We start from the raw sequence: 27717 nt of genomic DNA, 5'->3' as shown, positions 1-27717 counted from the left end.
ATAGATAATGTTAAAATGCGCTTATTATTTACAAAGTATAATTTTTTGTTAAGATTCGACTTGATCTGCTGACTGACATTGATATGCTGATGGTTGTTTTAAGCGTGACATACGAGGAGCTAGTGTTGTAATCGGTACGCGAAGGCTAATAATTCATACATGGATGACGGTTACGATGCTGGCAAAAAGTATCTCATGTACTTGCATCGTGCTTTGAAATTTGAGCAGAGCAAATAGTTAAAGCCATACGTACTTAAACAGCGCTAAGGGAACAGCTGCCAAAAACAAGTTTAAAAAGATGCTTTTGAAACTATTAATTAACGCTGTGTATAGAAAAAAGATGGAGAACAAGAGAAAGCACGTTAAGATCAAGCTGCTTACCAAATAGAAAGGACGATACGGTGCCAAAGCTAGTATCGCGAAGCCCACGTTCTACAATTTCACGATCTTCGACGAAAACTTAGTTGCAGTGCAAATGTTTTGTGCCGAATTGTGCATCAAGAAGCAGATTTTAATCGGACTGAGCGTTTTAGAATTGTCTAAGACGCTGATATATCGCTTCCACTATGATTACATGTCAGACGTGTCGGTGATAAGTGCAAGCTTCTGTAAACCGATACAGATGCTTGGTCTACAAAGTGACAAACCTCAACATGCACAATGTAATGCGCACATACATTCTTATTAGTTATTTAAGTCATACTGTACATCATTTGTGATTTTAAATCCTTAACCAGGAGGGCCACGGTCGCCTCGTTCTTTTTCAAATTACGTCCGAACACATCGACGCTCATTTTTATAATACTGTTTACGAGCAATGCTTAGCGTATATAACCAACTTCACGAAGTTCTTCTATGATGGAGTAAATGTCGTTCACGTGACTGGGATTACCAGCCGATTGTTTATCAATGATCAAACGTAGACGATCAACCAGTTCATTTGGATCGATCCAATATACGTAATCCATACGCGTGTTCGTTCTAACCATCTTGTATCGATACAGTGCTTCATTTTCCTTTTCCTTTTTCCCAAAGGAAAGGGGAGCGATGTAGTCTGTATATTTCTTACTATTTGAAGATCGAATATCTGCATTACGGTCGAGCTTCTTTTTGTGAACACTCATTGCTTCTAAAATGCTACGATTATTCCCTATATCATCATAACTGACAATTTTTTTAATCAGGATTGCTTTGAGCGATCAAGTCCATTAATCCAGCAGTTTTTGGACACGCATCATCGTCGACTACTATCTTCGTATCTTCGAATTTTACTAGTGGGTTTTCTAGCATAAAGTTTTCGTTCTCCTTACGTAATCCATACATTTTGTCCAAATTCGCTTAATTAAGTAGAGGTTTACTAATCGATGCTTCATTGTCAATATCAGCTGTCTCAGCTTCGTCATCTTGCATAGTATAATTCGCCCAATGGGATTCATTATCCATCATCGAATTTGTAGTAATACTGTATAAAAGTTCGAGAAAAATTATTCATAAACTGGAAATAATTTTGAAGATTTTATTATACATAAATTAATATATATATATATATATATATATATGTGTGTGTGTTAAAATATTTAAATATTTAAAATTATTTATCATTCTAATTGTATCTATTACTAAAAATCACATCAATATAACTTATTTTCAAAAATGTACATTTAAATAAATATTTAATGCCTGTTCAGTTGAACATACTTCAACGTAATTGATATGACAGTTAAATTTTAATAATAAGTTTGGGCTATATGAAAAAACAAATCAATTATATATTGATCTATTATATGTGTATTTTATAATATCTTATCTGTTGATCTAATATCAATAAGGTATTATAAAATACTATACAGTTTATTCAAATTTTCGTCTTAATGAAGTTTTTTTACTGTTTTGATTTGATAAATATACAATGTCATTGTTATCCACATCCATCGGATATACTCTTGTTTTAAAGAGGTTGTCGAAATTAATTTTTACCAACTAAGTCGATAGTACGAGTACTTCGTGGAAAATTACTTAAAACTAAATACATATAATCACGCAAAACCAAGACATCGTTGCCCTCCATCTTGGACTCATCAACCACTCTGCAAAGTTTTAAATGAAAATATGTACGTAATTAATAAATTGCATTTGAACAAAAATTAGAAGCTGCAGCGTGCATATGCTAAAAATATCGTTCGAATGTCATTTCTATATGCGTGCTTATAATCATATGAAACTTTACACTGAGCTATATAATTATCAAAGGGAGGGCAACGACGTCCCGATTTTGCATAATTTGAACAAAGAAAAAAGTAATTTTATTTTCATCTAAGTAGATTTTCAGCTGCTCTTTGACTCTGCCGAGGCGAGTTCGACGACTGCGCATACATTGTGCGCATCGATCTAGTGACCGGCTGGCGGCAAATTCCGAAAGCCACCTGCTGTATTTGTTTTGGCGTTTGACGCGGTCTCCCGGCCTTCGCTCGTTACAAAATGTCTTGCACGGTTCAACTTTTCGGCGATGCTAGAAGTAAGTGCAGAACGGCAACAAGGACGTGATGCAGTAGTGTTGGTTTACAAAAGAGACGGCAAAATTAAAGATTTCCTTCTTTACTTTTATTCCAATGGCTCACAGTTAATACATTGTCTGTTTACTAGGCATGGATTTGTTATTTTGCCTGTACTTTTCAAATATATGCGTATGCGCTTACTTCGCAACCTGGGCATATATCTACAAATATTGAGGGCATGCTAAGGAAACCGGATCCTAAAAATACACTATGTAACAAACAATTTTACTGTTTAAACTTAATTTTTCATGCCATTTTCGAAAAAGGCCAAAATTTTGGTCACTTTTTACGTATTTAGCAACACTGTGCGACGGTGCCTAACTACCTTTTAAAAACTATAGTTTTATTATCATCCAAGTGGAGTGAAACAGCTGCTCGTTAGCCCTAACGAAGCGAGCTGTGCGCATCGATCTGGCGGCCGACTGGTGGCAGGTTCAAGCAGCCGCCTGCCGTGTTTTGACATTTAGAGCAACCTCGTGGCCTTCGCTTGTTGCTCAATGTCTTACACGGTTTAACTTTTAAGCATGTTAGAAGTAATTGCAGAACGACAACAAGGACATGATGCAGTAGTGTTAATTTACAAATAAAAACTGCTGCAAAGACGCCTGTGTCTGACATGTGCTCAAGCAGTCTCTGCTCACCGCGATCTCACTCGCGAATTAGATGCTCGCTTATTTTTAGTTCACAGTTGTGTGTGTGTGTTAGTTTATCAAGAAGCTTTTGTCAGGCAGCACAAGTGCTATCAAAATAAGATAATATGTGTAACTACAGCAAGAAAGTGCAGTTATCGCTTGAAGGTTATGCCTTCTGTTTTCTGAGTGCTTCAGCTCTCAGCTCTGCTGAGATAGGTAGAGAGAGAGAGAGAGAGAGAGAGAGAGAGAGAGAGAGAGAGAGAGAGAGAGAGAGAGAGAGAGAGAGAATCACTACCACTAGTCGACGGTCACCTTGTCGCATTCACCCTCCCAAACTATACATACTTCGTATGTTTTAGTTTTATAAATTAAGAACGGTAGCGCTCTCTCTTGCTATCTCAAAGCCACCCTTTTTGTCACTGCGAGGCTGCAAGAATCAGTAATTAGTTCCGTTAAGTCTGTGAAGCCTAGCACGTTTGGCGAGTATTCAGGTAAAATCCATTGACGATCTCCTTAACCTGTCTCCTCTCTTCTTCGTCTAACTCCGTTATACCGACGCACTTGGCAAAGACCTTTTCATCTGTTGAAGGGTTCTGAGCATTGAATTTACGCCAGTCTCTGCAGTTGGCTCCAACCTCCTTCACAGCTCAAGCCGTAATAGTCACGCTAATGCTCTCTAAATCAATGTTAAGTTGCAAATATCCCATTAAAGGTGATGGTCCGCACGTGATTGATTGGATAGAGTCTTTAGCGGTCGAAACATGCTTCTGAATTTTTCAGCTACTTTTGACCCTACAATGGTAATTACTGCGCCAGGGTCAAATAAGGCTCGATAAGGAGTTCCACTCAAAACTATTTGCATGTAACTCTAATTGTCTGAAATCGCGGCGGCTATAGGGGCATAATAATCTTCGCCGTCGTAGATTTAACTTCGGGGACATGTGCGGTTTGAGTCGAAATCCGGCGGTATCGGCTTTCTTATCTCAATAATTTTCCTGGCGTCAGGTGGTGCATCGTCTTCAGCATCAACTAGATCTTCGTTTAGTAAATCGAAGGCCAGTTCAATTTTCTGCAGCTTCCCGAAGTTTTCTTCTTCTTTTACCGACTTAATAATCTTTTCTTTCGTGGTTCGAGTTTTAATGTCTTCAAAGGCTTCCAAAACTTCTGCCAGGTCTGGCTCGTCAGGCTAATCCGACTGTTCTGATTCTACCTCAAAAGTAACTTTCTTCTCCGCCTTCTCCCTCCTTTCTGTCTTTACCTTATTCTCCTTTTCCTCTAACGACTTCTCTGCTTGTTCTTTACTAGCTGCATTCTGCTTGACTTTGTTGAAACTCTCTTGGGAGAAAAAGATACCCTGACTCAGGGTAGAGCCTTTAAACTTTGATGAGTTCTTGTCAGCGAAACATGATCTCTCATTTTCTACTACTTCTTCAGGTGACGACTCGTCCGATTCACTGCTCATTTATAGCGTTGACGGCTTGACTTTGTTTGGCACATTTAATTTATTGACTAGGCTGTTACGTAAATCGCTCCGGGGCGTTTCTCCCCGCGAGCTATACTCTACGCTACCTCTTTACTACTAGACGAACTTAGAATTCCTGTACTCATTGTTAACTTACTCCTTCTCTTCCCAAACTCTTTCTCGTTACTACTCAATACGGCATTAGAACTCGGCAGTAAACATTCTTTCCCTCTACTAAATACTTTTCTGCTATTCGACCAACGGGTTTCGTTAGCTTCCGGCAATAGTTTTTTCTTCTTTTCCTTCTCACTACTTTTTTGGATCTTCATATCCGACTTGGCTGAGAGGCTAGACCGATAGGTTACATCAGCTTTCGCATCCGGCTAATTACTCTTTACCGGGATTTAATCTACTGCTTCTAGTGGTCTTAAACCACTATCTCCCCCTCCCAAAACTGTGCTTAGTGCAAGTAACGGAGTTACGGGGCTAGCAGTTTTCTCAACACTCACTGAGGCCGTAACTGGGGGTGGCATCGGCCCCATAATTGCCCCCGCGCTGCCATTTCCCAACATAGTAGGAAAAGAGATGCAGTTTCCACAATTCTGAAACTTTACGCCAATTTGGCCGCAAACTTGACACTGAATATAGCTTCGGCTACGATTCGGACACACTGGTGATCTATGGCCTTTCTGATGGCAGGTATAACACTCTATTAATGGGAAGGCAGATGCTCTATGACCAACTAGCTGGCAGTTGTAACAGGCTCCAAAAAACTTCTCCACGCTCTTTTCGTCTAGCTGCTTTCTTCTTACGGTTCTTTGTTTTCTTGCTCTTTATGGATCTTTTGCTGTCAGAACACAAAGACCTGTCTGAGCTACTAGAACTATCCTGGTTATCACTGCTAGAGCAGCTACTGCTAGAGCTAGTCTCCTAGTTGGATTTCCGACTTCTCTTACTTTTGACTTTTTCAGGTTTTGAAGTGACATCTTTAGTTACACTGGCTTTAACAGGAGATGTTTTCTTAGGTTTCGGTGCAGGCTCGTCTTTCTCGGACGTATCGCTATCACTGTCATCCTCGCTTTCGTCACTGTCACTAACCGAGTCTTTACTAGGCTTAAAGCGCGAAGTTGCAGGCTTACCGGCTTCCGACACAAACCATGGTTTAACTGTAGATTGTAGCGTAATTTTCTTTTTCTTCTTTTGGGTGATAGTGCTTACGTTGCCTGGTCTTTTGGCTTCCGTTTCGGTAACTTCATTGAACGCATCATCTATACGGACAGATCGGATTGAAGAATTAGCTTTGGAATTTGGTGTTCTCAACTCCCAAGTTTTTGGTGGATTTTGGCTCCGCGTATCGTCCGATAGTGATCTCCGCGGTTGAGACTGTTTCTTAGTTGCTCCAGTAGTCGACGGTAGGGTGTTACGATTCATCTCTGCATAAGGTGTAATTCCAAGTTCGGTGTTCGTACTGTCGAGCTGTTAGTCTGGTTAAAAAATGGGTTTGTCGATGGCATAGAACCCGGCTGAACCCTTGTGGCTTGGCTAATAAATAGTAAAGATGTAGGATCAATCGTCTTCTGCTTTTCTGTGTACCTCGGAGGACCGTTGAGCGCCTTCAGTACTTGAGTGGAAATGAATTTCTGGAGTTGGTTGAACACCGCTAATTAGGAGTTAATAACTTCCTCTACGCTTTCATTTTCCGCATCGACTTCAGATTGAGACGCTGACTCTGCTCTCGAATCCTCAGTATTTCTTTTACTCGTCTTCTTTATTTTCTTGTGGCTGAAAATAGCAGTTAACGTTTTCTCTAAGTCCGACGCTATAATGCCTCCATTGTCCTATTCATACCACGGCACTTGTTCACTAAACTCCGAGCGTAAAATCATGGCTCTTAACAAACGATCTCGGTAATGTGTCCTAATTCCCGTCGTACTTATTTTCAACGAGCTAAGTCGTCTTTCTAAACCTTTATCGTCGTATTTTCTAATTTTGTTAGCTAAACTGCGGATCTCTCTATCTTTTCTTAACGCGTCCATACTCATTCGGTAATTTTCCATGACTAGTATTTTCCTTGTCTCCATCTCTCACACAAAAACAGTTCTGTTTCAAACTGGCTGGTTATTGACGGCAACCACCTGTCGGTAAGACTAGTCGATGATCTGATAGTGTCGATTTTGATAAAACGTCTCGTATTCTAAATTATTTATTTTATTTTTGAGGATAGTATTAATGCCCAGCAAATTTTCCTAGAAAAGGGATATTTTACGATTGTATCGTTTTGAAATGGCTGGGCTTTTGGCTCATCTAAAATTTGCCAATTCACTCAAGCTGGCTTCGTGACGGCGATCGGAGGGCCCCCTGGGTTAAGCTCTCTGACTGATAAATCTGACAAGCAACAAAGAATATTTAATTACGGGTTAATAATTCGAAACGTTACGACCTTTGCTCAAACTCTGGACTTGTTCACTGGTAGCAGGAATAGGTGGCAATTAATAGAATGGTCTGTATGGCTCTAACGTAGCTTAATCTTCAGAAATCCTAGGGTTCAAATAAGATTTACAACTTTCTAGTCGTACTACTTTTAACCAGCTGAAAATAAATAATAATAAACATATTTGTAAATAAATAGATAATACGAGGGAAAATTTAAATTTCACATTGCTGCACAAATTTTCCGATACTAAATTAATTGAGAAAGAAACTTTATAATCGAATGATCGATAAAACTCGACTCGTAAGACGGCTGCAATTAACAAAATTTCTCGTTATTATCCGACTGCCTTCTAACGTCCGCAATATACCAAAAAAAAAAAAAATTTAATTTGGCTCTACATGCTCTCAATTCACAAATAAAATTTTTAAATTTCAAAATTTATTAACTTTCCGCGAACACCAGCTGAACAGGGACTGTACGGCAAAAATATCGAGACTAGGTAAAATATGACTTCACTTATAAGGGGATGTCGGCGCAAAAGCTTCGCAAATCCGCCACGGGGTGTGTAGTATTCCAACACTACGGCGCTACGGACTTGGTTTTTCATTTGCAAGCTTTATTTAAAAAGTTTTATGTAGAATTGATTTCAAGGTTGATACTGCAATCTCACGTGTACGACGAAGTAGGCGTAAACATCTGTTTGTATTTCCAAGATTTTAGAAAAACTATACAAACCTTAAAATGATTACTTATTGTTGTCGAAATGATTTAATGATCATGCAAATTGGATGTAGAAGCAGCTTTTTCAAACGGTTATGTAAAATTAAAAGTATACGTAAAACAACCGCAAGGCTATGGTGATGGAACAGACAAACTTCGTAAATTAGAAAAGGCATTGTATGGTTTAAGAGAAAGCCGGAGAGCTTAGTATGAGTGTTTTGATGATTAAATTTATATAAAAAAATTAGAATTTAAAAGAAGTAAAAGTAATAATTGTTTATACAGGGTGAGTCATTTTAATCTTTAATCTCAATTATCTCGCTGGCAAAGCATGCCAGCGAAAAAAGTTTCGGGTAAAAGTTTTAGGATTTTTCCCTGGCTATCTGATGATGACCTTGACAATGTCATTGAGCATGACCTTCAAGGTCATTTGAAGGTCAAGTCGATTTTTTCAAATAGAAACCCCTACTTTTGGCACCAGAAATGGAAAGAGCGGGAAATTTTACGTTCGAACATGTGATTTTGGAAACAAATCATCTTTTGTGCGGAAATTACCTTTGACATCAGCCGAACCCAGGATGCATCATCAAGGAGGTTGTCAAACGGATTTAGCATCCCATTTTTTTTTTGTTTTATTTTTTTTTTTGTTTTTTTTGTTTTTTCCCTTTTTGTTATTTGTTTGGTATTTTTATGGAATGTTAACTGGAGTTAACCATTGATTAATTGTTCGAAATTACCGCCGTTTTGTTGGATGCAAAGATCAAGTCGAGCTCTGAATTGTCTTATGGTTCTAAGTAGAACATCTCGAGGGATTGCTGCACAAGCTGTACGAATGCGTTCGATCATATTATCTCGCGTTGTTGGCCGTTGAGCATAAACAACATTCTTAAGATATCCCCATAAGTAAAAATCGGAAGGGGTTAAATCAGGTGAACGAGGGGGCCAATAATCACGAACAATGCGTGCATAATGTGGTGGTGCTCCATCTAATTGGATCCACATTCTTAGCCTTGTGGCTAGGTCTACATTTTCTAGTAATTCAGGTAAAATGTCTCGAAGTAATCTCAAAAAGTTTACCCCATTCACGTTCTCTTCAAAGAAATAAGGACCAATCAAATAGCCATTGATGATTCCACACCAGACCATAACACTCCAGCGGTGTTGATTGTCTATGGGCCTGAACCAATGAGGATTTTCATCTGACCAATAATGGCAATTATGTCTATTCAATTCTCCAGTGTTTCTGAATGTTGATTCATCTGAAAAAAGAACGTGCCTGAAAAAGTCTTGATCTTGTTGAATCATTCGTATTGCCCATCGACAAAAACGTACTCGCAAAATCATATCATTTGGAGTTAACTGTTGTGTTAATGTTATGTGATAAGGATGATATCTTCTCGCTCTCAATATTCGGGATGCTGTTGATTGAGGTATACCTATTTCTCTTTCTATTTGTCGAGCACTAATGTGAGGATCAAGATGAATAATCGCTAGAATGGTAATAACACGAGGATCGTTTTCGTCGTATTCGTGATGACGGCGTTGACGAACAAAAGCTCCATTTCGAGCTCTCTGAGTTAAGGTTTGAATAGTAACATTACTTGGGTGTCTCCTATTGGGATATCGTTCAGCATAAAGTCTGGCAGCTGCTGCATAATTATTTCGACTTTCTCCCAAAATCATGATCATATCAACGATTTCGTTGGGAACATAATCAGCCATGATCAAAATCAAAATAATTTGTTACAGACCAGTAAACAGGGAAACAGATTTTTTTCAATAATAATTATCGATTTACAAGAAGTAAAAAACACGATTAAGCTTTTCTGCACTAAATTGCTATCTACATAACTGTTAAGAGTAGTTCACTCTCAAAAATTGACACTAATACAAAATAATGGAATGACTTAACTACATCAAGAATTTTGAAAATTGACACTAATACAAAATAATGGAATGACTTTGAAAATTTTTGAAAACTGAAAAAATTACGAAAATTTTAGAAAATATTGAAAATTTCTGGAAATATTGAAAATTTTTTCATTTTTGAACGCATGTCACTCTCTTTTCATTAATGGGGCTAAAAGTAGGGGTTTCCATTTCAAAAAATCAACTTGACCTTGAAATGCCCTTGAAGGTCACGCTCAATGACATTGTCAAGGTCATCATCAGATAGCCAGGGAAAAATCCTAAAACTTTTATCCGAAACTTTTTTCGCTGGCATGCTTTGCCAACGAGATAATTCAGATTAAAGATTAAAATGACTCACCCTGTATATAAATGATGAAAAGGTTGATATAATTTATTTAATATTATTTGTTGACGATTTATTAATATGTGGGGAAAAAAGAAAAGCCTTGATAAAGTCAAAACTGAATTATCAAATAAATTAGCTATGAAAGATTTGGGTGAAGTCAATACGTATTTGGGTATAAATATCAAATATAATTATGAAAAAGGGCAAATGACACTGAGAATGCATTGAGAATTCTAAAATATTTGTATTTGACAAAGAAACTTTCAAAAGGTTAGGTACTAAACAATAAGAAGATATTTGAAAATTCATCAAGATTTAAGTGCGATGTCAGCGAATTAAAATCGGTAAGTGAAAAACATGAAGTGCTAGTACAGAGCACATAGCATAAAGTGAGGTTAAGCACATATTTTTATGGATTGCAAAACAAGAGCATAAATTAGGTACTAAAGATAGCGAATTAAATAAAGAAATAAAAAACAAGATTCGAAAATTATTTTTGGAAGAACTTAAGAAGATTATTGTATTGGAAAGTAAAGTATACTAAAATATAAGTACAAAAAAAATCGAAATGGCTAAACAAGCGAAAATTGAAGCCTTGACACCTGTTTTTGATGGTGCAAACTACACAAGTTGGAAATTTAGGATAGACTTATGATTTTGTTAGAATATAAATAATATAAAGATACAGCATCGATATATAAAATATAAAGAAGCCAGATCAATAACTGAATAAGATAAAAAAAAGAAGCAGAATAGAAGAGAATAGGCTTGAAAGCAAGAAAAATGATTATTAGTACTATTTTGGACAAACAATTAGAATATGTTGTGTTACGTGTGAATATACGTCACGGGTGTCTAATTACTATAAGAGAGCGAGTAGAAGAGTGCAATGCGGTAGCGACTGTGGCGCGACGACAGAACGTCTGCCTTGCAAGCCAGAGGATTTCGGTTCAAGCGCGGGGTTCGTCACTTTTCGTTGCACTCTTTACTCGTAATAGTTGGTAAATGCAGAACAGCTTTTGATTGACAGCTAATAAATTAAATCCTATTACTAAACAAATCTTGACTACATTTATTGATCTGAATTTTCTGTGTTTCAATAATTTTCCTCTTGAAAATCCTCTGAAGTTCTTGCTGCAACTTTGTAGTTCTTTTTTTACTTAAAAATATAGAATAAAATCAAAACAAAACAAGTCTGTGTAAATTATTAAGTAAAACAAGCCTTACACTGAATGCATAGTTATAGATATGTATAACCTGCATCTTCTAAGCACTGCATCTGCAAAAACGTAAATTATTTCAATCACAAAATTATTGAGAATATAAATCATATAGATTACATAGATCACATTGTACCTGATTGATAGCCATACATTAACAATCAATGATCAAGCATATGTATGTTCGATGCCCTAGATCCTACTCCTCCTTATCCAGTAGACATTAATATTCAGTTGTAGTATTACACTAGGAAGCAAATGAAAACATATTAAAAAGTTATACTCACAAATAATTATTATTTGTCACTAATCTCACCTGATAAGAACGCTCATTAATTAATAATAAAGCTACCAGTCTTGGATAGAGTTTCATCCCAAGATAGCTTAGCTACGAACACCATCAATATTGTTAGTTTTACTGCGGTGCACGCAGTAGACCATAATGCTAATAAACACAGCGTTGCTTGTACACCTAGACACACAAAAAAATATATTACAAAAATATCCTCTACTTAAATATGAAAACCATCAAAAAATGTTTTCCCGTCACATGGTTTGTATTTACAACAATACAAATAACAGTATGTTAATAATCATTAAATCAATAAAAACTCTATTGTCTATAGAACTTAATATTGAACTCGAAACATGCACAGAGCGTTACACACTAAAACTTATAAAAAGATAGGATATCCATTTCACATACAGCACCAGTTACTATGAAATACCAATATACCAGATTCTGTAAATCCCTTTCAGAGCCGTATTAATGTGTTTGAAGTATCCAGCAACGTCAATCAGGACTGTCAGAAGATGCAAATACTGCTGCAAAGTGTTTACCGTGTGGTAGAAGTAGCTAAACATGCCAACCAGCACCGCCAGAAGGTTCAGATACAGCTCCAATGTTGTCTCTGGGTGGTTGCAGCAGCCAGAAACAGAAAGAAGCACTACTAGACCATGTAAATCCATTATCAGAGACGTATTGTGATAGTTGTAGTACATGGAAACGCCAACTAGCGCCACTAGACAGCGTCAATCCAGCTCTCGGGTCATCTTCATGTATTTAAAAGAGGCAACGATGCCAACCAACAACGCCAGACCATCTAAATTCTGCTCCAGGCTCGGCTCCAAGTTGTTAAATACAGAAATGAGCAGATAAATATCTCTGCTCTTTGACAACACACACACACCATACCAGCAAGAGCACGATAACTAGTTCATCAGCTCAATAGTTTTTAAGAGACCTGGGAAAAACAACACTGATTTAACACTTAAAATAGATCACATAATTACACGGTTGCTCATTTTACTGTATTGCAACACACGAAAAAAATAAAACGTATCATTCGGTCTGCTAAGGATCTCAAAAGCAATATTTAGTCCTCATCTAGACTGTATCCAGGGAGAGGCTGTCGAGCAGGAGAGCAGCTAAATCATTTGTGAAAGGAAATACCTTCGAACGCCCTCTTTTTTTCTTTCATTCTTAAATTTATCACTAACATCGGTTTAACCTCAAAAATTTGGGGAACACGTATACTTTACAATTACTGAAACACTTTTAGTAAATAAAATCACCTATGCTACTATGACTTCAAAGAAGAGTGTATATTATACACAAACAGTTTTCTCGAATAAGGCACATAACTCACAACTAGCGAGAGGATCCGTTCGCATCACACATTGAAAATTCACAGCCCGAAGATTAAAAACTCCGTAAAATAATAACACCATTAAATATTGTTAACCCTATTAAAAGTTTTACTTAAGATCATATGTAAGAAGTTACGTAAAATCATATATCAGATCTTGTCAAAGATCTTGTGTAAGATTGTACATAAGATCTTATCAGCGATTTTCAACCAAGAACGAAGATAAGATCTTACGGAAGATCTTATATAAGATATTATGTTTATAATTAAAAAAAAAAAAAATTTTTATCAAATATTCATTCAAGATCTTACGCAAGATAGTATACAAGATCTTGCATAAGACATTACGTAATATCTTTCCCAATTTCTTACGTAAGATCTTATGCCAGATCTTACCGCCATGATCAAAAGAAATTTTTTTATTAATAATTAATTCAAGATCTTATGTAAGTTCTTATCTAATATCTGATATAACACTTAAAGAGATACCGTTTTATTGATCACTTACTCAAGCCATACATAGGATCTTATACAAGATCTTGCATACGATCTTGAGTAAATGATGAATAACAATATATCTCTTTAAGTGTTACATAAGGTCTTTTATAAGAACTTACATAAGATCTTGAATAAATTATAAATTAAAAGATTTGTATTGATCATGGTGGTAAGATCTGGCATAAGATCTTACGTAAGAAATTGGGAAAGATATTACGTTAATCTCTTATGCAAGGTTTTGTATACGATCTTGCTCAAGATCTTCGCCAAGATCTGATGTAAGATCTTACGTAAGTTCTTATATAAGACCTTAAGTAAAATTTTTAATAGGGAACACTAGTATACTCCTAGAAATGTTGTTACTGTACTTTATTCGGATTAGAATCTTTTTGACACTTCTTTGGGAGTATATCGAAATAGACATTACGACTACAAGACCGACCGGCTGACGACACGAAAACAAAGTGAAGTTGTCGGTTGGTTGCGCAAGGCTACAACGTGACGTAAGAGAACTCGCGCGTGCTTTTCAAATGTGTACTATATTCACAGAACTGACAAAATCGAGAAAATTGATTACTTTATGAATGGTGAAATACAAATCTGATAAAATGTTAATAGAAGTACGATAAAAGGCTTATTTTGTAAATCAATTATGCATGTGAGTAAAAGTACTAAGAAATTCAAGTTATAACAGGAGATCTTACGTAATTTTCGACCGATCGGGCTGAAATTTTGGGAGGAGTTTACTCTCGCACAATTTGTTCAATTTTTGCGTATTTTTTAAATACAAATTTTGGTGTTACACGATTATCTCTGAGATACTTCAATTAATCGGGCTAAAAGTTTGTGTGCAAACTCCCCTCATACTTTTTCTCATTAACATCAAATCATGAAAATGATTTTTTACAGTTAAAAAAACAATTATTTATCATGAACCTTTGAGGCTATGAATTTTATGCTAACACGTTAGAAGTAAAAGTTCTAGGAATTTTCAAAACACAACTTTGTACCGTAACAAACATTTTTTCAACATGCTTATACATAAACAACAACCCTAGAAACGATTTTTGGTACATATATGTTGGACCTATACTAGGCCTGGCGTGACTTGGGAAAATAAATAACACCTATTTTCATATAAAATACTTTATTAATTGGAGCTTACCCACGAGCTTACTTAACACAAGTAATGAACTATAAATCGAACTAACAAAAAAAAGGAACTATGTAGATGCCATCGTATCGCGAACGCGTCTTTCTCGCATGAGAGCATACAGAGAAGTGAGCGCCGCCGCCGCAGCCGCGACGTCGACGCTAGACTCAAGTTCGACGGGGAGAGAGGGAAGAACAGTCCCATCGTGCTCTCTGCAGTCGCTCGAATTCTGCTCGCTTATTCTCAACAATATAATTGAATAACAATTTTGTGACACGCCCTATCCGGCCCAAAAGCTTTAATTAATTACCTTATGCTCGCGCGAAGCGTGAGAATCAGGCAATATCAAGGCGAGCGCGCAGCGCAAGCGTTAGCGGTTGTGCCTTATACGCAAAACGCGAAGTGATACGCGGCTGGCCACGTGTGGCGCGCTAGTTTGTAATATTTTTATCACCAACAGGAAAACACTGATTGTTCACTCGCAAAATATTAGTATGGTGGCTATGATTGATAAAACCGGCACACAAAATAAAAAATGATGTCTGTACAAAAAATCAGACCATGTATCCTTATGTTTTTCGAGTCGCTGAATCCGGAGTCAGTTTGACCCGATCACGCCAGGGTCAAGGTCAGTTCGAGGTCAAATTGAGAATAAACGATTAAAAAATGAAAATACCATATATTTATGTTTTTCCGGTCGCTGAATCCGAATCCGGGGTCAGTCTGGCCCCATCACGTTAGGGTCAAGGCCAGTTCAAGGTCAAACTGAGAAGAAACAGTTTAAACCGATAAAAATGTTATATAAAACTTTCCAAAAATGGAAAAAGATACCAAAAATTGTAAAAAGTCTTATTCAAGAGATTTGATCACTTAATATCTTCCTTGCTTTCGTTTATATTTTTTTCTTATTTTTTTTTCCACTAGTTTAGTAACTGTCGATGTCTTTCTTTACTCCTTTTTTCTCTTGTAACGAACTCTTTTTTCTTCAAAGGACCTATGCAATGGGTTTCTTTTTCTCTTTTTGTTATTTGTTTTAATGTCTCTCTTCAGCGTCCAGCAAAAATCTGCCATCATGTTGACATTCCATCTTCCTTGGTATCGATTCTCCATTACACTCATATCTTGATAAAATCGTTCACCCTGTTCTTCACTGACGTCTCCTAAATTAAGAGGAAAGTAATTTTTGTAATAAATGTTTCGTCTTCAAATAGAGTACGAATTTGGGGACCATCAAAAATACCTTCTTTTAATTTCGCATCACTTATTGCGGGAAACTTTTCTCCTAAATACTGGAAACAATCGCCATGATTGACCAACCAATAAAATGAACGACACAGAAAAAGCTGCATGGCAAAGTTTCAAAACTGTTCGTGAGAACTTTTTAGGAAATAAAAAGAGTGAGAACTATCAGGAACTAGTTGCACAAATGTTGGAGAATTTCAAAAATTTGGGTTGCTTGATGAGTTATAAAATGCATTTCTTACAATCCCATTTTGATTACTTTCCTCTTAATCTAGGAGACGTCAGTGAAGAACAGGGAGAACGATTTCATCAAGATATAAGTGTAATGGAGAATCGATACCAAGGAAGATGGAATGTCAACATGATGGCAGATTTTTGCTGGACGCTGAAGAGAGACATTAAAACAAATAACAAAAAGAGAAAAAGAAACCCATTGCATAGGTCATTTGAAGAAAAGAGAGTTCGTTACAAGAGAAAAAAGGAGTAAAGAAAGACATCGAAAGTTACTAAACTAGTGGAAAAAAAAATAAGAAAAAAATATAAACGAAAGCAACTTTTCTCTGTACACAAGGAAGATATTAAGTGATCAAATCTCTTGAATAAGACTTTTTACAATTTTTGGTATCTTTTTCCATTTTTGGAAAATTTTATATAACATTTTTATCGGTTTAAACTGTTTCTTCTGATTTTGACCTTGAACTGGCCTTGACCCTTACGTGATGGGGCCAGACTGACCCCGGATTCGGATTCAGCGACCAAAAAAAAAAACATAAATATATGGTATTTTCATTTTTTAACCGTTTATTCTCAATTTGACCTCGAACTGACCTTGATCCTGGCGTGATCGGGTCAAACTGACTCCGGATTCGGATTTAGCGACCAAAAAAACATAAATATATGGTATTTCAATTTTTTTGAACCGTTTCTTCTCAGTTTGACCTTGAACTGACCTTGACCCTGATATGATAGGGCCAAACTGACCCCGGTTTCGCATTCAGCGATCTAAAAAACATACATATATGGCATTTTAATTTTTTTGAACCGTTTCTTCTTAATTTGACTTCCAACTGACCTTGATCCTGACGTGATGGGGCCAAACTGACACCGGATTCGAATTCATTGACTCGAAAAACATAAGGATACATGGGTCCGATTTTTTGTACAGACATCTTTTTTTATTTTGTGTGCCGGTGTAATGTATGTTAGAAAAATATGGATAGGTATAAATTTACGCTGTACACGAATATTATTATTAGACTCATACAACAATATGAAGCGCACCGACTTCATCATCGGCTACCCTGTATACCTAGACGCTGTCCTCGTACAATTTATTTTCCTATATACCAAAAACTATTAAACGCAACACCTAGACTTCGTCATCGGACACACTGTAGACCTAGACATCACCCTCGAATGATTTTTACACTAAGACACCGAAAACTACCTTGCTCCTTGTCATCGGCTACCCTGGCCATCTAGTTATTGTTACTGCTCCGGTACACAGAGTATACACCGGCAACCTCTTAATTCTGAATATTGTAATATATTATTATATTTTCTTGAGAAAGCAATACCCACCTGTATATAGCTGTGCAGTTAACTTTACGGTCCTAACACTTCCTAACACTTGTAGCTAACTTAACGGCCCTGTCACATTTCGGGCTAAAGAAGAAAAACGTGATTTTATCATAGGTGGATTATACACTCACATATTTTAAAAATAAGCAGCCTTTTTACTGATATTTTTGTTGGAAATCATAGTTTAGCTCAGAAAACATTCTAATAACCCAAAAAAAACTTATTAACAGTAATGATAAGCATTTTTTTTTTTTGTATAATGAAAGTAAAATGTAATATGTAAAATAAAGCTTTGCCTGCTTCTCAAACTCGCCTTCGTGGCGCTACCGCGACACTTGATGAAAGCAGCTAACGAGTTTGAATTAACTGGAATAAAATTAGAAAAATTCGAAAAGTTGAGATATTTGCTAAGCGATTCTGCACCAAGTTGTTTTGAGTCACTAAAGTTATTTTGAGGATTTTATAGATGTTATTTTAGAAGATCAAAGGACCGTCGATTACGTGAAGCAAAAATCAAAGAAAAAAATATGACTACAGCAGAGTCTTTAAATAAAAATAAAGTCAGTACCTTTGCAACACAGGCAGAAGGAAAATGTTTTAACTGTGGAAATATAGGAGACTATAAAATATAAGAGAATATAAAAAGTCACTGAAATTGACTGATAAAGAAAAATGGCATAGGGCACTTGGCCATGTAAATTTTTAATATTCAAACAAACTAGTTGAGAATAAATTAGTAAAATGTTTGCCAGATAATATAGAAAATATTGAAACGAAATGTACAAAAATAATAGAACAAAAACTACCGAAATTTTAGAGTTGATTCATACTGATTTGAATGGTCCGCATAGGACAACTAGTTATGGTGGAGAAATAGTATATTGTGCATCTAGGGGGGGAAAAGGGCGATTTCTAACGAGGGTGAGATTTCAGCATGAGTTGGAGTCGAGGGCGCCGAAAGCGCCCGAGACGGAGACATGTGCTCAAATTTCACCCGAGGTAGAAATTGCCCTCCCCCCCTCTTGTTGCACACTGTACTTTTCTTGACAAGTGCCTGTAAAGACCCGTTTTAATGCATATAGAGGGAATGGTAAGTTGCGCATTTTGAGTCGTAAACCACTCTCTTTAAAAAAATATCAATATTTTTCAAAAATTTCCAAAATTTGATTATTTTTGAGTGTTTATGAATAGCGGGAAGGAATGATTCCCTCCCGCACGCTCGAAATGAGCAGCTTTCCATTCACTTTAGAGGCATGGAAACGGATGTTTTTCATGCACGTGTTAAGAAAAATATATTTTAACATTTGTTGATGATTACATTAAATGCACTAGAATCTTTTGTATCAAAAACAAATCAGAGACTGCAAGTTGTTTAAAAGAATTTGCTAATTTAGTAGAAAATGAATTCAATAAAAAGGTTAAGAAAATTACGGTGCGATAATGACAAAGAATATTCAAGTAAGGAAATTCATGACTTTGTAAAATCAAAAGGAATAGAATTATTGTCATGCTCACCCTACGTGCATGAATTAAATCAAGTAGCGCAAATATATGATAGATTTGCAATTAATATAGGCAGATATTTAATGCGTGAAGCCACAATAAATAGACGATATTGGCCAAAGATTATGAAAACAGTAGCATATTAAGAGAACAGTACAATTGCAAATACAACGAAGAATAAATGTCCTTACAAAATTTTTTTAGTTAAAAAACCAAATATGAAGAACTTAAAAATTTATAGAAGTCTTTGTTAGAGTTTTGGAAGCTTTTAGAAAAGTGAATGGGATGATAAATCGCAATTAGGCGTATTAGTAGGTTACGTTGAAAATGGTCTTAGTGAATGGTAGAATAATTAATGCTAGACATGTACAAGAAGTTGAAGAAAATACTGAAATCATTTGTTTAGAAAAACTTGATGATGAAAAAGATGGAAATTTGGAAAATAACAAATCCGCAAATGAAAATAATGAATTTACTGATAATGCGATTGAATCTAAACATGATAAAGATGCACTCAAAAACCACTCAAAATACGGATCACGACGAAAATAAAAGTAGAATAAACTTGCCTGTAAAAATAATGTCAAATAGAAAGATATTTCCTGTAAATAGATTTAGGAATCTAGCATCACATTTTATTTATGTATACCATGTTGATGCAAATGTACCGTACTAATTAGATTAATAGCTTAAAGGAAAATAATATTTTGCAAATTGTTTAGAGACCATAAGAAAAAAAGTCATTGATAGTGGCTATTTTAAAAGAAAAATAATAATGCGTATAAAGCGAAATTAATTGTAAGAGGATTTCAACAAAGAGAATACATTGAAAATGTTTATTCGCTAGTAAGGTAAATGCAAACTTTGAACATTTTATTATCCTTTAGTTTGCTAAAATAATTTATTCATAGAACAAATGGATGAAGAAACAGCTTTTTTAAATAGACATTTAAAAACAGATGTGTATGTTAATGAACCAGAACGTTATGAAACTGGAGACAATATGAGTTGTTTTCACTCTTACTATATTAAACACTTGCACTGTAACTGTATATTATTGTACTCGTCACCATTTATATTTACGTATACTTTTACTAATGTTCATACAAAGTGACCTTATATTACACATCATACTTGAACCAACTTTTTTCACTTAAACTCACTATATATATTGAATATACTATATTCTACACTACGCCTAGACTAAATTTTTGAAATAATAAACTTTTCCACACACTTTGTATTAACTTTTAATTACGTAAACCAAACACTAACTCATAGTATATCTTTGTTAATACATTTATTTTTTTGAAAGCTCACTCTTTCATCTTTTTTCTCATACTCCCTTTACCTACTGAAAAATTACGTGATTACTACGTGAAAATCACGAGAAAAGCATGTGATTTTCTCGTGATTTTCACGTAGTAATCACGTAAATATCGCGTAATTCATAAAAAAAAAATGAATATTATTAAAAATGTTAAAATAATATTTATTAATTAAGAAAATTGATAATTATCAATAAATAAATACCTAATTAAAGAAGAAACATTTTTCTCTGATCGAGATTTTAACCCAGAACCTTGGCGTGGAAATCCATTGCTCTACAATTTGAGATATCTGCTTTCTTTGACGGTTAATGTATAAAAACTATTCACATATATGGAGATATAATTTTTTTTCAAGGATTCTAGTTAAAATTAATTCTCTTAAGTTATTGTTATCAAAATAATAGTTAACTGTAACATTAATTTATTTTCTGACCTTAATTTTTTAACTATTTAATGAACATGACTATAGGTCAGAAAATTAATTAATGTTACAATTAACTATTATTTTGAAAATTTTTATTTGTTTTATTTTGATTCTTATCTAATGTTAATTATCCATATACCTTATTTATAAATATTGTTTTAACATTTTTAATAATATTCCTAAATTTTTTTTATATATCACAAGATAGTCACCCGATTAGCACGTGATAACAGTGAGAAATTGGTCGAAAATCTCAAGTTATTTACTCGTGATTTTTTCATGATTTTCTCGTGATTTTCACGTGATTTTTTTTCAGTAGGGTTTATCCCTTTTTTGACTTAACCTTTCCTTTCCTCTGCCTTTGTGAATCTTTTAATGCTTTTACATTCTTATCACTCCTTTTTATTAAAAGTACTTGCATCATTGCAATATATTATTGCAGAGCCCGTATCCTGTAAGCCTGTGCACGGTTGAGGCTTGTTTTTGTCGATTCCTACTTTGTCATCTCGTTCACAAAATTTGTTCTACACTGCTGTGGCTGCAAGCATCAAGTCACTTACATTGCTTTCATCACGTACATATATCACTAATAATTAAAGAAAAATAATAACTATTAAACAATATTATTATGCACCAATAATATATGCAATACAATTTACAATTTAAAATTGAAAAGTCAAAAGAAACTAAAATCGAAAATACTAACTAAATATCGAGTGTAAACTTCAAAATTAAAATTGGACAAACGATCTGAATCATAAATTACATAAATATATCTAAAATAACACTATCAAAGGCAACTTTACTCCTTATACAATTCGCTAGCATGACTCCGTGGCTTTTACGGGCAATCTGAAAATTATTAATTTGCTAAATTACATTAGCTTATACTTTTAACGCACAGAATGATATAATTTGCTCCATAAATATAAATCTTATTTAACCTCAGTAACAGAAAACACGTTTGTGGCTGTGGATAAGATTTCAGATGCACTTGTTGAGCCATATATAAGATTTAAGTTGGAACGATAGTACTGCTGCTGTTGCGGTGTTGGTGCCAACTGCGGTAAGAGGCTACTGTTGGTGGTGTCTTGTTCAGTCAGCTTAAAATTATTGTTTCAAGTTAACGTCCAATCATGCAAAATTTTTTTGTGTGTGTCCAGAATGAAGCCGGCCTTGTGCTGCTCATCGTTTGCTTGCGGAAAGGGCGGATTATCAGTTGTTCAATAGAATGTGTGTGACTGCATGTGGGCTTGCGTATGCCTGAGAGACATATTTTTGAGGGTGTTGGCGGAATGGGCCAAGTTATTCGTTAAAAAATAGCCCGCTAATTCGGCTACTTTCGTGCCAGCTTATTTGTCTTGGCCCATGTTGAGACGCTCGCTTAAACAAGAAGATACAGTTCGCTGTGACCCCTATAGCACCCAATATTTTGGCAGCATTGACTCAACATTGCATTGCAAAACTCGCTAGGGCCAGCGGGGCGAGGGTAAAAATTTTGAAAAATTAAGTTTTGAAAGGCAAAAATTACAAATTGAATTATAACGAAAGGTATAATTTTAAGTCCCAGAATATTGGAAAGGTATAAATTTGAAAACCTAAATTTGTAAATTTCTAAAAATATTGCTTTTGCAATATTTTAACTACAAATATGACCTTTCGCAATATTTCAATTCAACATTTTTGTTTTATAAATTTTTCATTTCAAAATCTCAGTTTATAAATTTTCTAATTTTTATTTTTCAAAATGTTTACCCTCACCCGGGCCTGCGTACACTAATATCGATTCGCTGTCAATCTGCGAGCGCATCAAATCTTTGTGCAAACAAAAAAGTGAGCGATGCAAGATGTAAGCGTATTGTTTTACTTAATAAGATAAAAGTTTAGACAACTGATAATTACCTGATATACACACAATGCGTGTTTGACACTTTTGACTGTCCTTGCTAACAAATTCATATTGACGAATCTCACGTGATTTTCGAGACATTTCGTTCAATTCTAGCAATTAATTGCAAATGTAAAAAATAAGTACCCCTTATCAGCATGAATCCTCTCTTTCTGAACTCAAATATACAAAATTTCAACTGTTCGGAAAATAAATTAGTATTTCAAAATTGCAAAGACGCAAAGTTTTCCATGGTCAGAATAGCCTAAGAAATCAAAAAAGTTTGTATGTTAGGTGTACCATCAAATTGGAGATCGCCTACCCTAGGTTTGCGTAGGCCAATTCACGCCAGCGTCTCAAAATTCTGCGCCATCAAGATTGACCTTGACTTTGCTAGTTTACTCCTCTAACTCACCTTTCAACAGGCATTAACATAATAGGACAGTCTGGATTCAGACGCAATCGTTTGTCACGTTTGTCGCTGGTGAGATTAACTGTAGAAGTTTGCTCGCAGCGTCACATGTAAGTATTTTTGCCATAAGTACATTTTTCTAATGGGGACAATACGCCAAAAGGACATAACATAACAAAAATACATTTCTTCAGAAACCTTTTTTTTCTATTTCTGAGCATATACTTTACCACTATAATAAGTTGGCTAAACTTAAATAGTTTTCCTAACTTAATTAACCCAATAACCCACGCAAAGATGGTAGTTGAGTTAAATGATCAACCTAGGTGAAAAGAACAGGAGGCGAAGCGCCCTCTTATTTCCATTTAGATTTTTCAATCAACTCACCCATTGGGTTAAGCAACTTGGCGCTAGAACAATCTGCAACACAAGCCAAGGGCAGATATGTGGTTAGTAGGATTCTTTTTATTAAAATTATTATTACTATTATTTAAATATTAAATGAATTTGTACAAATTAGGGCGTTGCATTTAATATAAAAAAAAATATATTATATTTAATTTTTAGTGGACCAAACGTGCACTTAACAAACACCCGTTAAACAGACGCACTAAAACCGTAAAAAATGTTTCAGGTATTTCTCTAGAGTAGAAAAAATGGATTTCTGACAATATTTCCTACCGGCGAAATGTCTTATAGGCAAATCGTCTGACTGGCGAAGTGTCCTATTGGAGAACTGTGCCCGCTGGCAAAAACATTTACTGTATCTATTAAGTGAAATGTCTTAGGTGAAGTATCTTTTCACCAAACGTTTTTAAGTAATAAGTGCTTAAATCTTATCTGCCTGCTGCTCGTCTTTTTCTACGAGAATATTGCCTAACTTGAATACAATAAAAAACTAAAGCTAATCTAATCTACACATATGTGAGAAATAGTATTTTCCAGAAAAGTAAACTTTTCAAATTGTTACAAATTGGTAAATATTTAATGATTTCTAAATTTGGAAAATATTCTCTGAAGTTTATGTCACTACATTGCTGTTCTTACTTTTGACCCAAAAATGCGCCAAATAAAGTAAATAATGAAAAAGTTTAAAATAATAAAATTACTTTGATCAAGATTTCTAGACAAGAGCTCTTCAAAATACTTATCGGAGGTACTTTTTGTATTCTTATTTTATAGTTTTACCGCAAATTGCACAATTAAAGAATGAAAATTTTGCTACTTTTTGTAAATCAATCCCAATTTTGTTCTGTAATATACTATGAGTAAACCATACTTCGATAATACGGTATTGAGATCAAAATATGCATTCACTTATGATATTGCGATTAAGATTTTATTTACTGAAGTAAATTGTGAAATTATTGTTGTCTATTAGGTGCTAAAATATTATTTTAACATTTACAGGGAAAGAAAAATTAGGAGTTCCTCAAAATGAAATTGTTTCTTTAGTTCTCGAATCAGATGGGACACAAGTGGAAGACGGTGAATACTTCAAAACATTGTCAAATAACACGATTCTTCTTCTCTTACGACATGGCGAGCGTTGGTGCCCAACAGGTGTCGATATTATACGCGCTGGTATGTTTATTGAGTTTCTATACATTCTTTTTTGAATAACATTGAAAATTTTATCCAAGACATTATTTTATTTTCAGCTATCTCGGCAATTCCAAAAATAGTTTGTGAAACTATACACGCTTTAGAATTGCATGATGAAACGCCTTCGTGGAAGATTATGGACAATAAAGGACGAGTTACAGTGGTACTGCACTGGGATCAACGTTCATCAACATCGACTCAAGTACAGCCACCAAAGGTTTCAGATTCTGGACAATCTGCTAAGTATTCACCAACGAAGAAGGTCGATTTGAGTTCCACTCAACGGCCTTCATTGGTTATTCAAACAAGTCTTGATAAAATAAATTATAGTAACAAAGCGCCAACTTGTCCTGAGGTTGTAGGATCAGGGTCGCGTTACAGTAGCCCGCAAATCACTGTGATAAATCATGATGATATGGTGCAGCGGAGCTTCGTCAGTCCAAGTAATAGTTCCTACGGATCAGCCAATCACCATGGCCGGCTTGTTAAACAGGGTACCAGCTCTTTAGATAACGCATCTATTCATATCCACACTGCCGAATGTTCAAACCATATACACCATCCAGTTACGCGTAACGGTAGCCCTGTAAATGTTACTGATGGCCCGGGACAAGAATGCGACTTTCATTGTTGTGCTCTACATGAAGAAGGTCGACGTATTGCTGTACATAAGTCTGTGGCAACGTCGCCAATTCAAGATTCACAACTACATGGACCTCATCAGTCATCTCAGACACCTTCGCCGCAGCCAACAAGTTCACTTTCAGATGGGACGCGCCGTCATGGAGTATCAAAAGGTCATGTACGATTCCGCGACACAGAAACAGAAGAAGAATCATTACCTCGAGCTCATTCTGTACATCGCATTCATCAGCAACATTTTGAACAACATGAAAGTTCAGAATCTGAGACCGAAAATACAATTATAGAGGATGAAGTTGTTACTACAGAAAAATTTTTGTTACTCATCGATCAACTAACAGTTGATCAGAAACACCATCTTAGCATTAAGGATATAGGTATTATACTTGAAAGATTAAGCTCAAAAATACTTGACGTAGAAAGACTTGATCGAGAGAACGAAAGCGACGAGTGTTATAATTGGACTATTAAAGCATTAATAAGAGGCGACATGTTGCGTGAACTTGGTGTTATCTACAATGGTAATTATTATGCTATTTCGGAACATCCAGGATATAAAGAAGAGTCAGAAGAAAATAACGATGATAATGATGACGAAGAAGAAGAAGAAGATAGACTTTAAAGTCGATATGATTTTATACCAGTCTCCTTGACTCATCCTACTTTCAACTTACTTTTTTCTCTTGCACGTTTAATATTTTAATTTCTTTGTCGATAAACACATCATACTCAAAATCCTGACTGTAAACATAGAGCTTGCAATGTGGTGCAATAAAATGGGAATTCGCCTATGTCTAATCATATACAACTGTTATTATGTTACGCATTTTGTTTAAGAAATAATTGTTGATATTTACACTTAAATAATAAAAATAAGAAGTCATATATATATATATCCAAATTTGATAGGATAATTAAGTTTAACTATCGAAAAAATATATAAATCAAAAGAATATATGTGTATATATATATATATATATATATATATATATATATATATATATATTGTAACGGGGCAACTTGGCTTGTGCACGGTGGCCGCGAAGATGCCACGCGTCACTGAGCGTTTTTTTGTCTGCTATACCGTCGCGTCACGGCTATCCCTCGATGACGCTGGAGTTGCCCGCGAACGTTAGTTGTCGTTGCAATGACGATTCCGTGAAACAGCCGGGTTGCTTGCGTGTACAAAATGCGCGGCGAGTGAAACTCACCATGCTTTCTTCGTGCACAGGATTACTCGACGGCTGACGGTGACGACGATGCTGTAGCTGTATCTCAGCGTAACCATGCCGAGTCCGTGAACGGGGCACAATTGTTGATGGAAGAACATCGTATATTATTAATTTGTTCAGATGTTACAATTAAGGCGCTCGGCACGCGAGAAGACGTTATTCGGCAGACAAGCCGAGGATTCGATGGCATGAATCTTGGCTTCGAAGTCTTTATAATCGCGGAAAAAGAAACACGAGGCTTAGGGAGATATTATTTGCACCATTAGGCTAGAACACAAGCGTAGGGAGTGTGATAAACACGATGCAAAAAAAGACTACTTAGGTCACAGATAGGCATAACTTAAGTGAGAGCTCAGGTCACACTGTACTATAAAATAAGTAAATTCGTAAGATACGCACATGTATGCGTTATTATATTGTTTATATTTTTCTCATCATATGTTTTTAACTATCCATAGTGATCTATAATCAAGACTGACTTTACCGAGTGAGTAAGAGAGCAACAATTGCGTCTGCTACACGCGAATCATACAAAAATGCGTTGTCTGCATCGAATTTAACCGTCTGTTAAAGGCCGAGAGCGATTAAGATTTATTGTTAATTGCTAAATAGGTTACTCATAACAAAGAAAACTGCTGCAGGTAAAAGCGAACTCCGTAGTATTATGGTTGTCACGACTGTACGATAAGCGACTATATGAGATAGCTATTATGTTGTGCTTTTGAGGTTAAACACAATGTTTATCCTAATCTAAATAGCAGTAAATCTTCTCTGCTGATAAAAAATAAGACATGTATCTACCTATGGTATGTGTTTCAAGTTGTTGTTTTATCATATTGTTATGGTCGGGTTCGGATAATGAAAATGATAACACAAATTTATAGAAAAGCACACTTGAACTCCGGCACTTTATTTAAACGTAAACACAACTGTTCTCAACAGCTGACAGAACCAGACTGAACTGAGCTTAGTCACAACATTGCCCTCTCCTTTTCAGATTGATGTCCCGACAATCATAACCACCCATCCTTTAAGCAGGTTGATCCTTCTACAATCCAATGATGACTTACAGGAACTGACACCAACATCCACTACCTTGACCCATCTTAGGCATCAAGTTACCGAACAATGCTTACAGATTAGACAAGAGGGGGGAAGTTGACATGCTGTGGAACCTCACCTCAAGTCCCTGCTTCAGTTTTACGCTTACAGGAAAAACCACAGCCCGAAAGAACCGTGAGCAGAGCAGTCATCATTAGTGGGTATCTTTCTCAATG

General features: G+C 35.6%; 1 protein-coding gene across 6 annotated transcripts in view; it reads left to right on the top strand.

Moving 5' to 3' along the window:
* Positions 1-26106, top strand: part of Drep2 (DNA fragmentation factor-related protein 2) — a 67233-nt gene extending 41127 nt beyond the window's left edge. For 5 of the 6 annotated variants that reach the window (XM_032601511.1, XM_031925100.2, XM_032601512.1 and 2 more), the window contains 2 exons: positions 24372-24545; positions 24623-26099. In XM_032601511.1, coding sequence (XP_032457402.1) covers positions 24372-24545; positions 24623-25830 — 1382 coding nt within the window. In that variant the 3' untranslated portion in view covers positions 25831-26099. 6 annotated transcript variants of the gene reach the window in all.
* Positions 26107-27717: the final 1611 nt, after the last annotated feature.

Source organism: Nasonia vitripennis, assembly GCF_009193385.2.
Source record: "Nasonia vitripennis strain AsymCx chromosome 2 unlocalized genomic scaffold, Nvit_psr_1.1 chr2_random0005, whole genome shotgun sequence".
Classification (NCBI taxonomy): Eukaryota; Metazoa; Arthropoda; class Insecta; order Hymenoptera; family Pteromalidae; genus Nasonia; species Nasonia vitripennis.
This window is presented reverse-complemented; position numbering and strand designations above follow the sequence as displayed.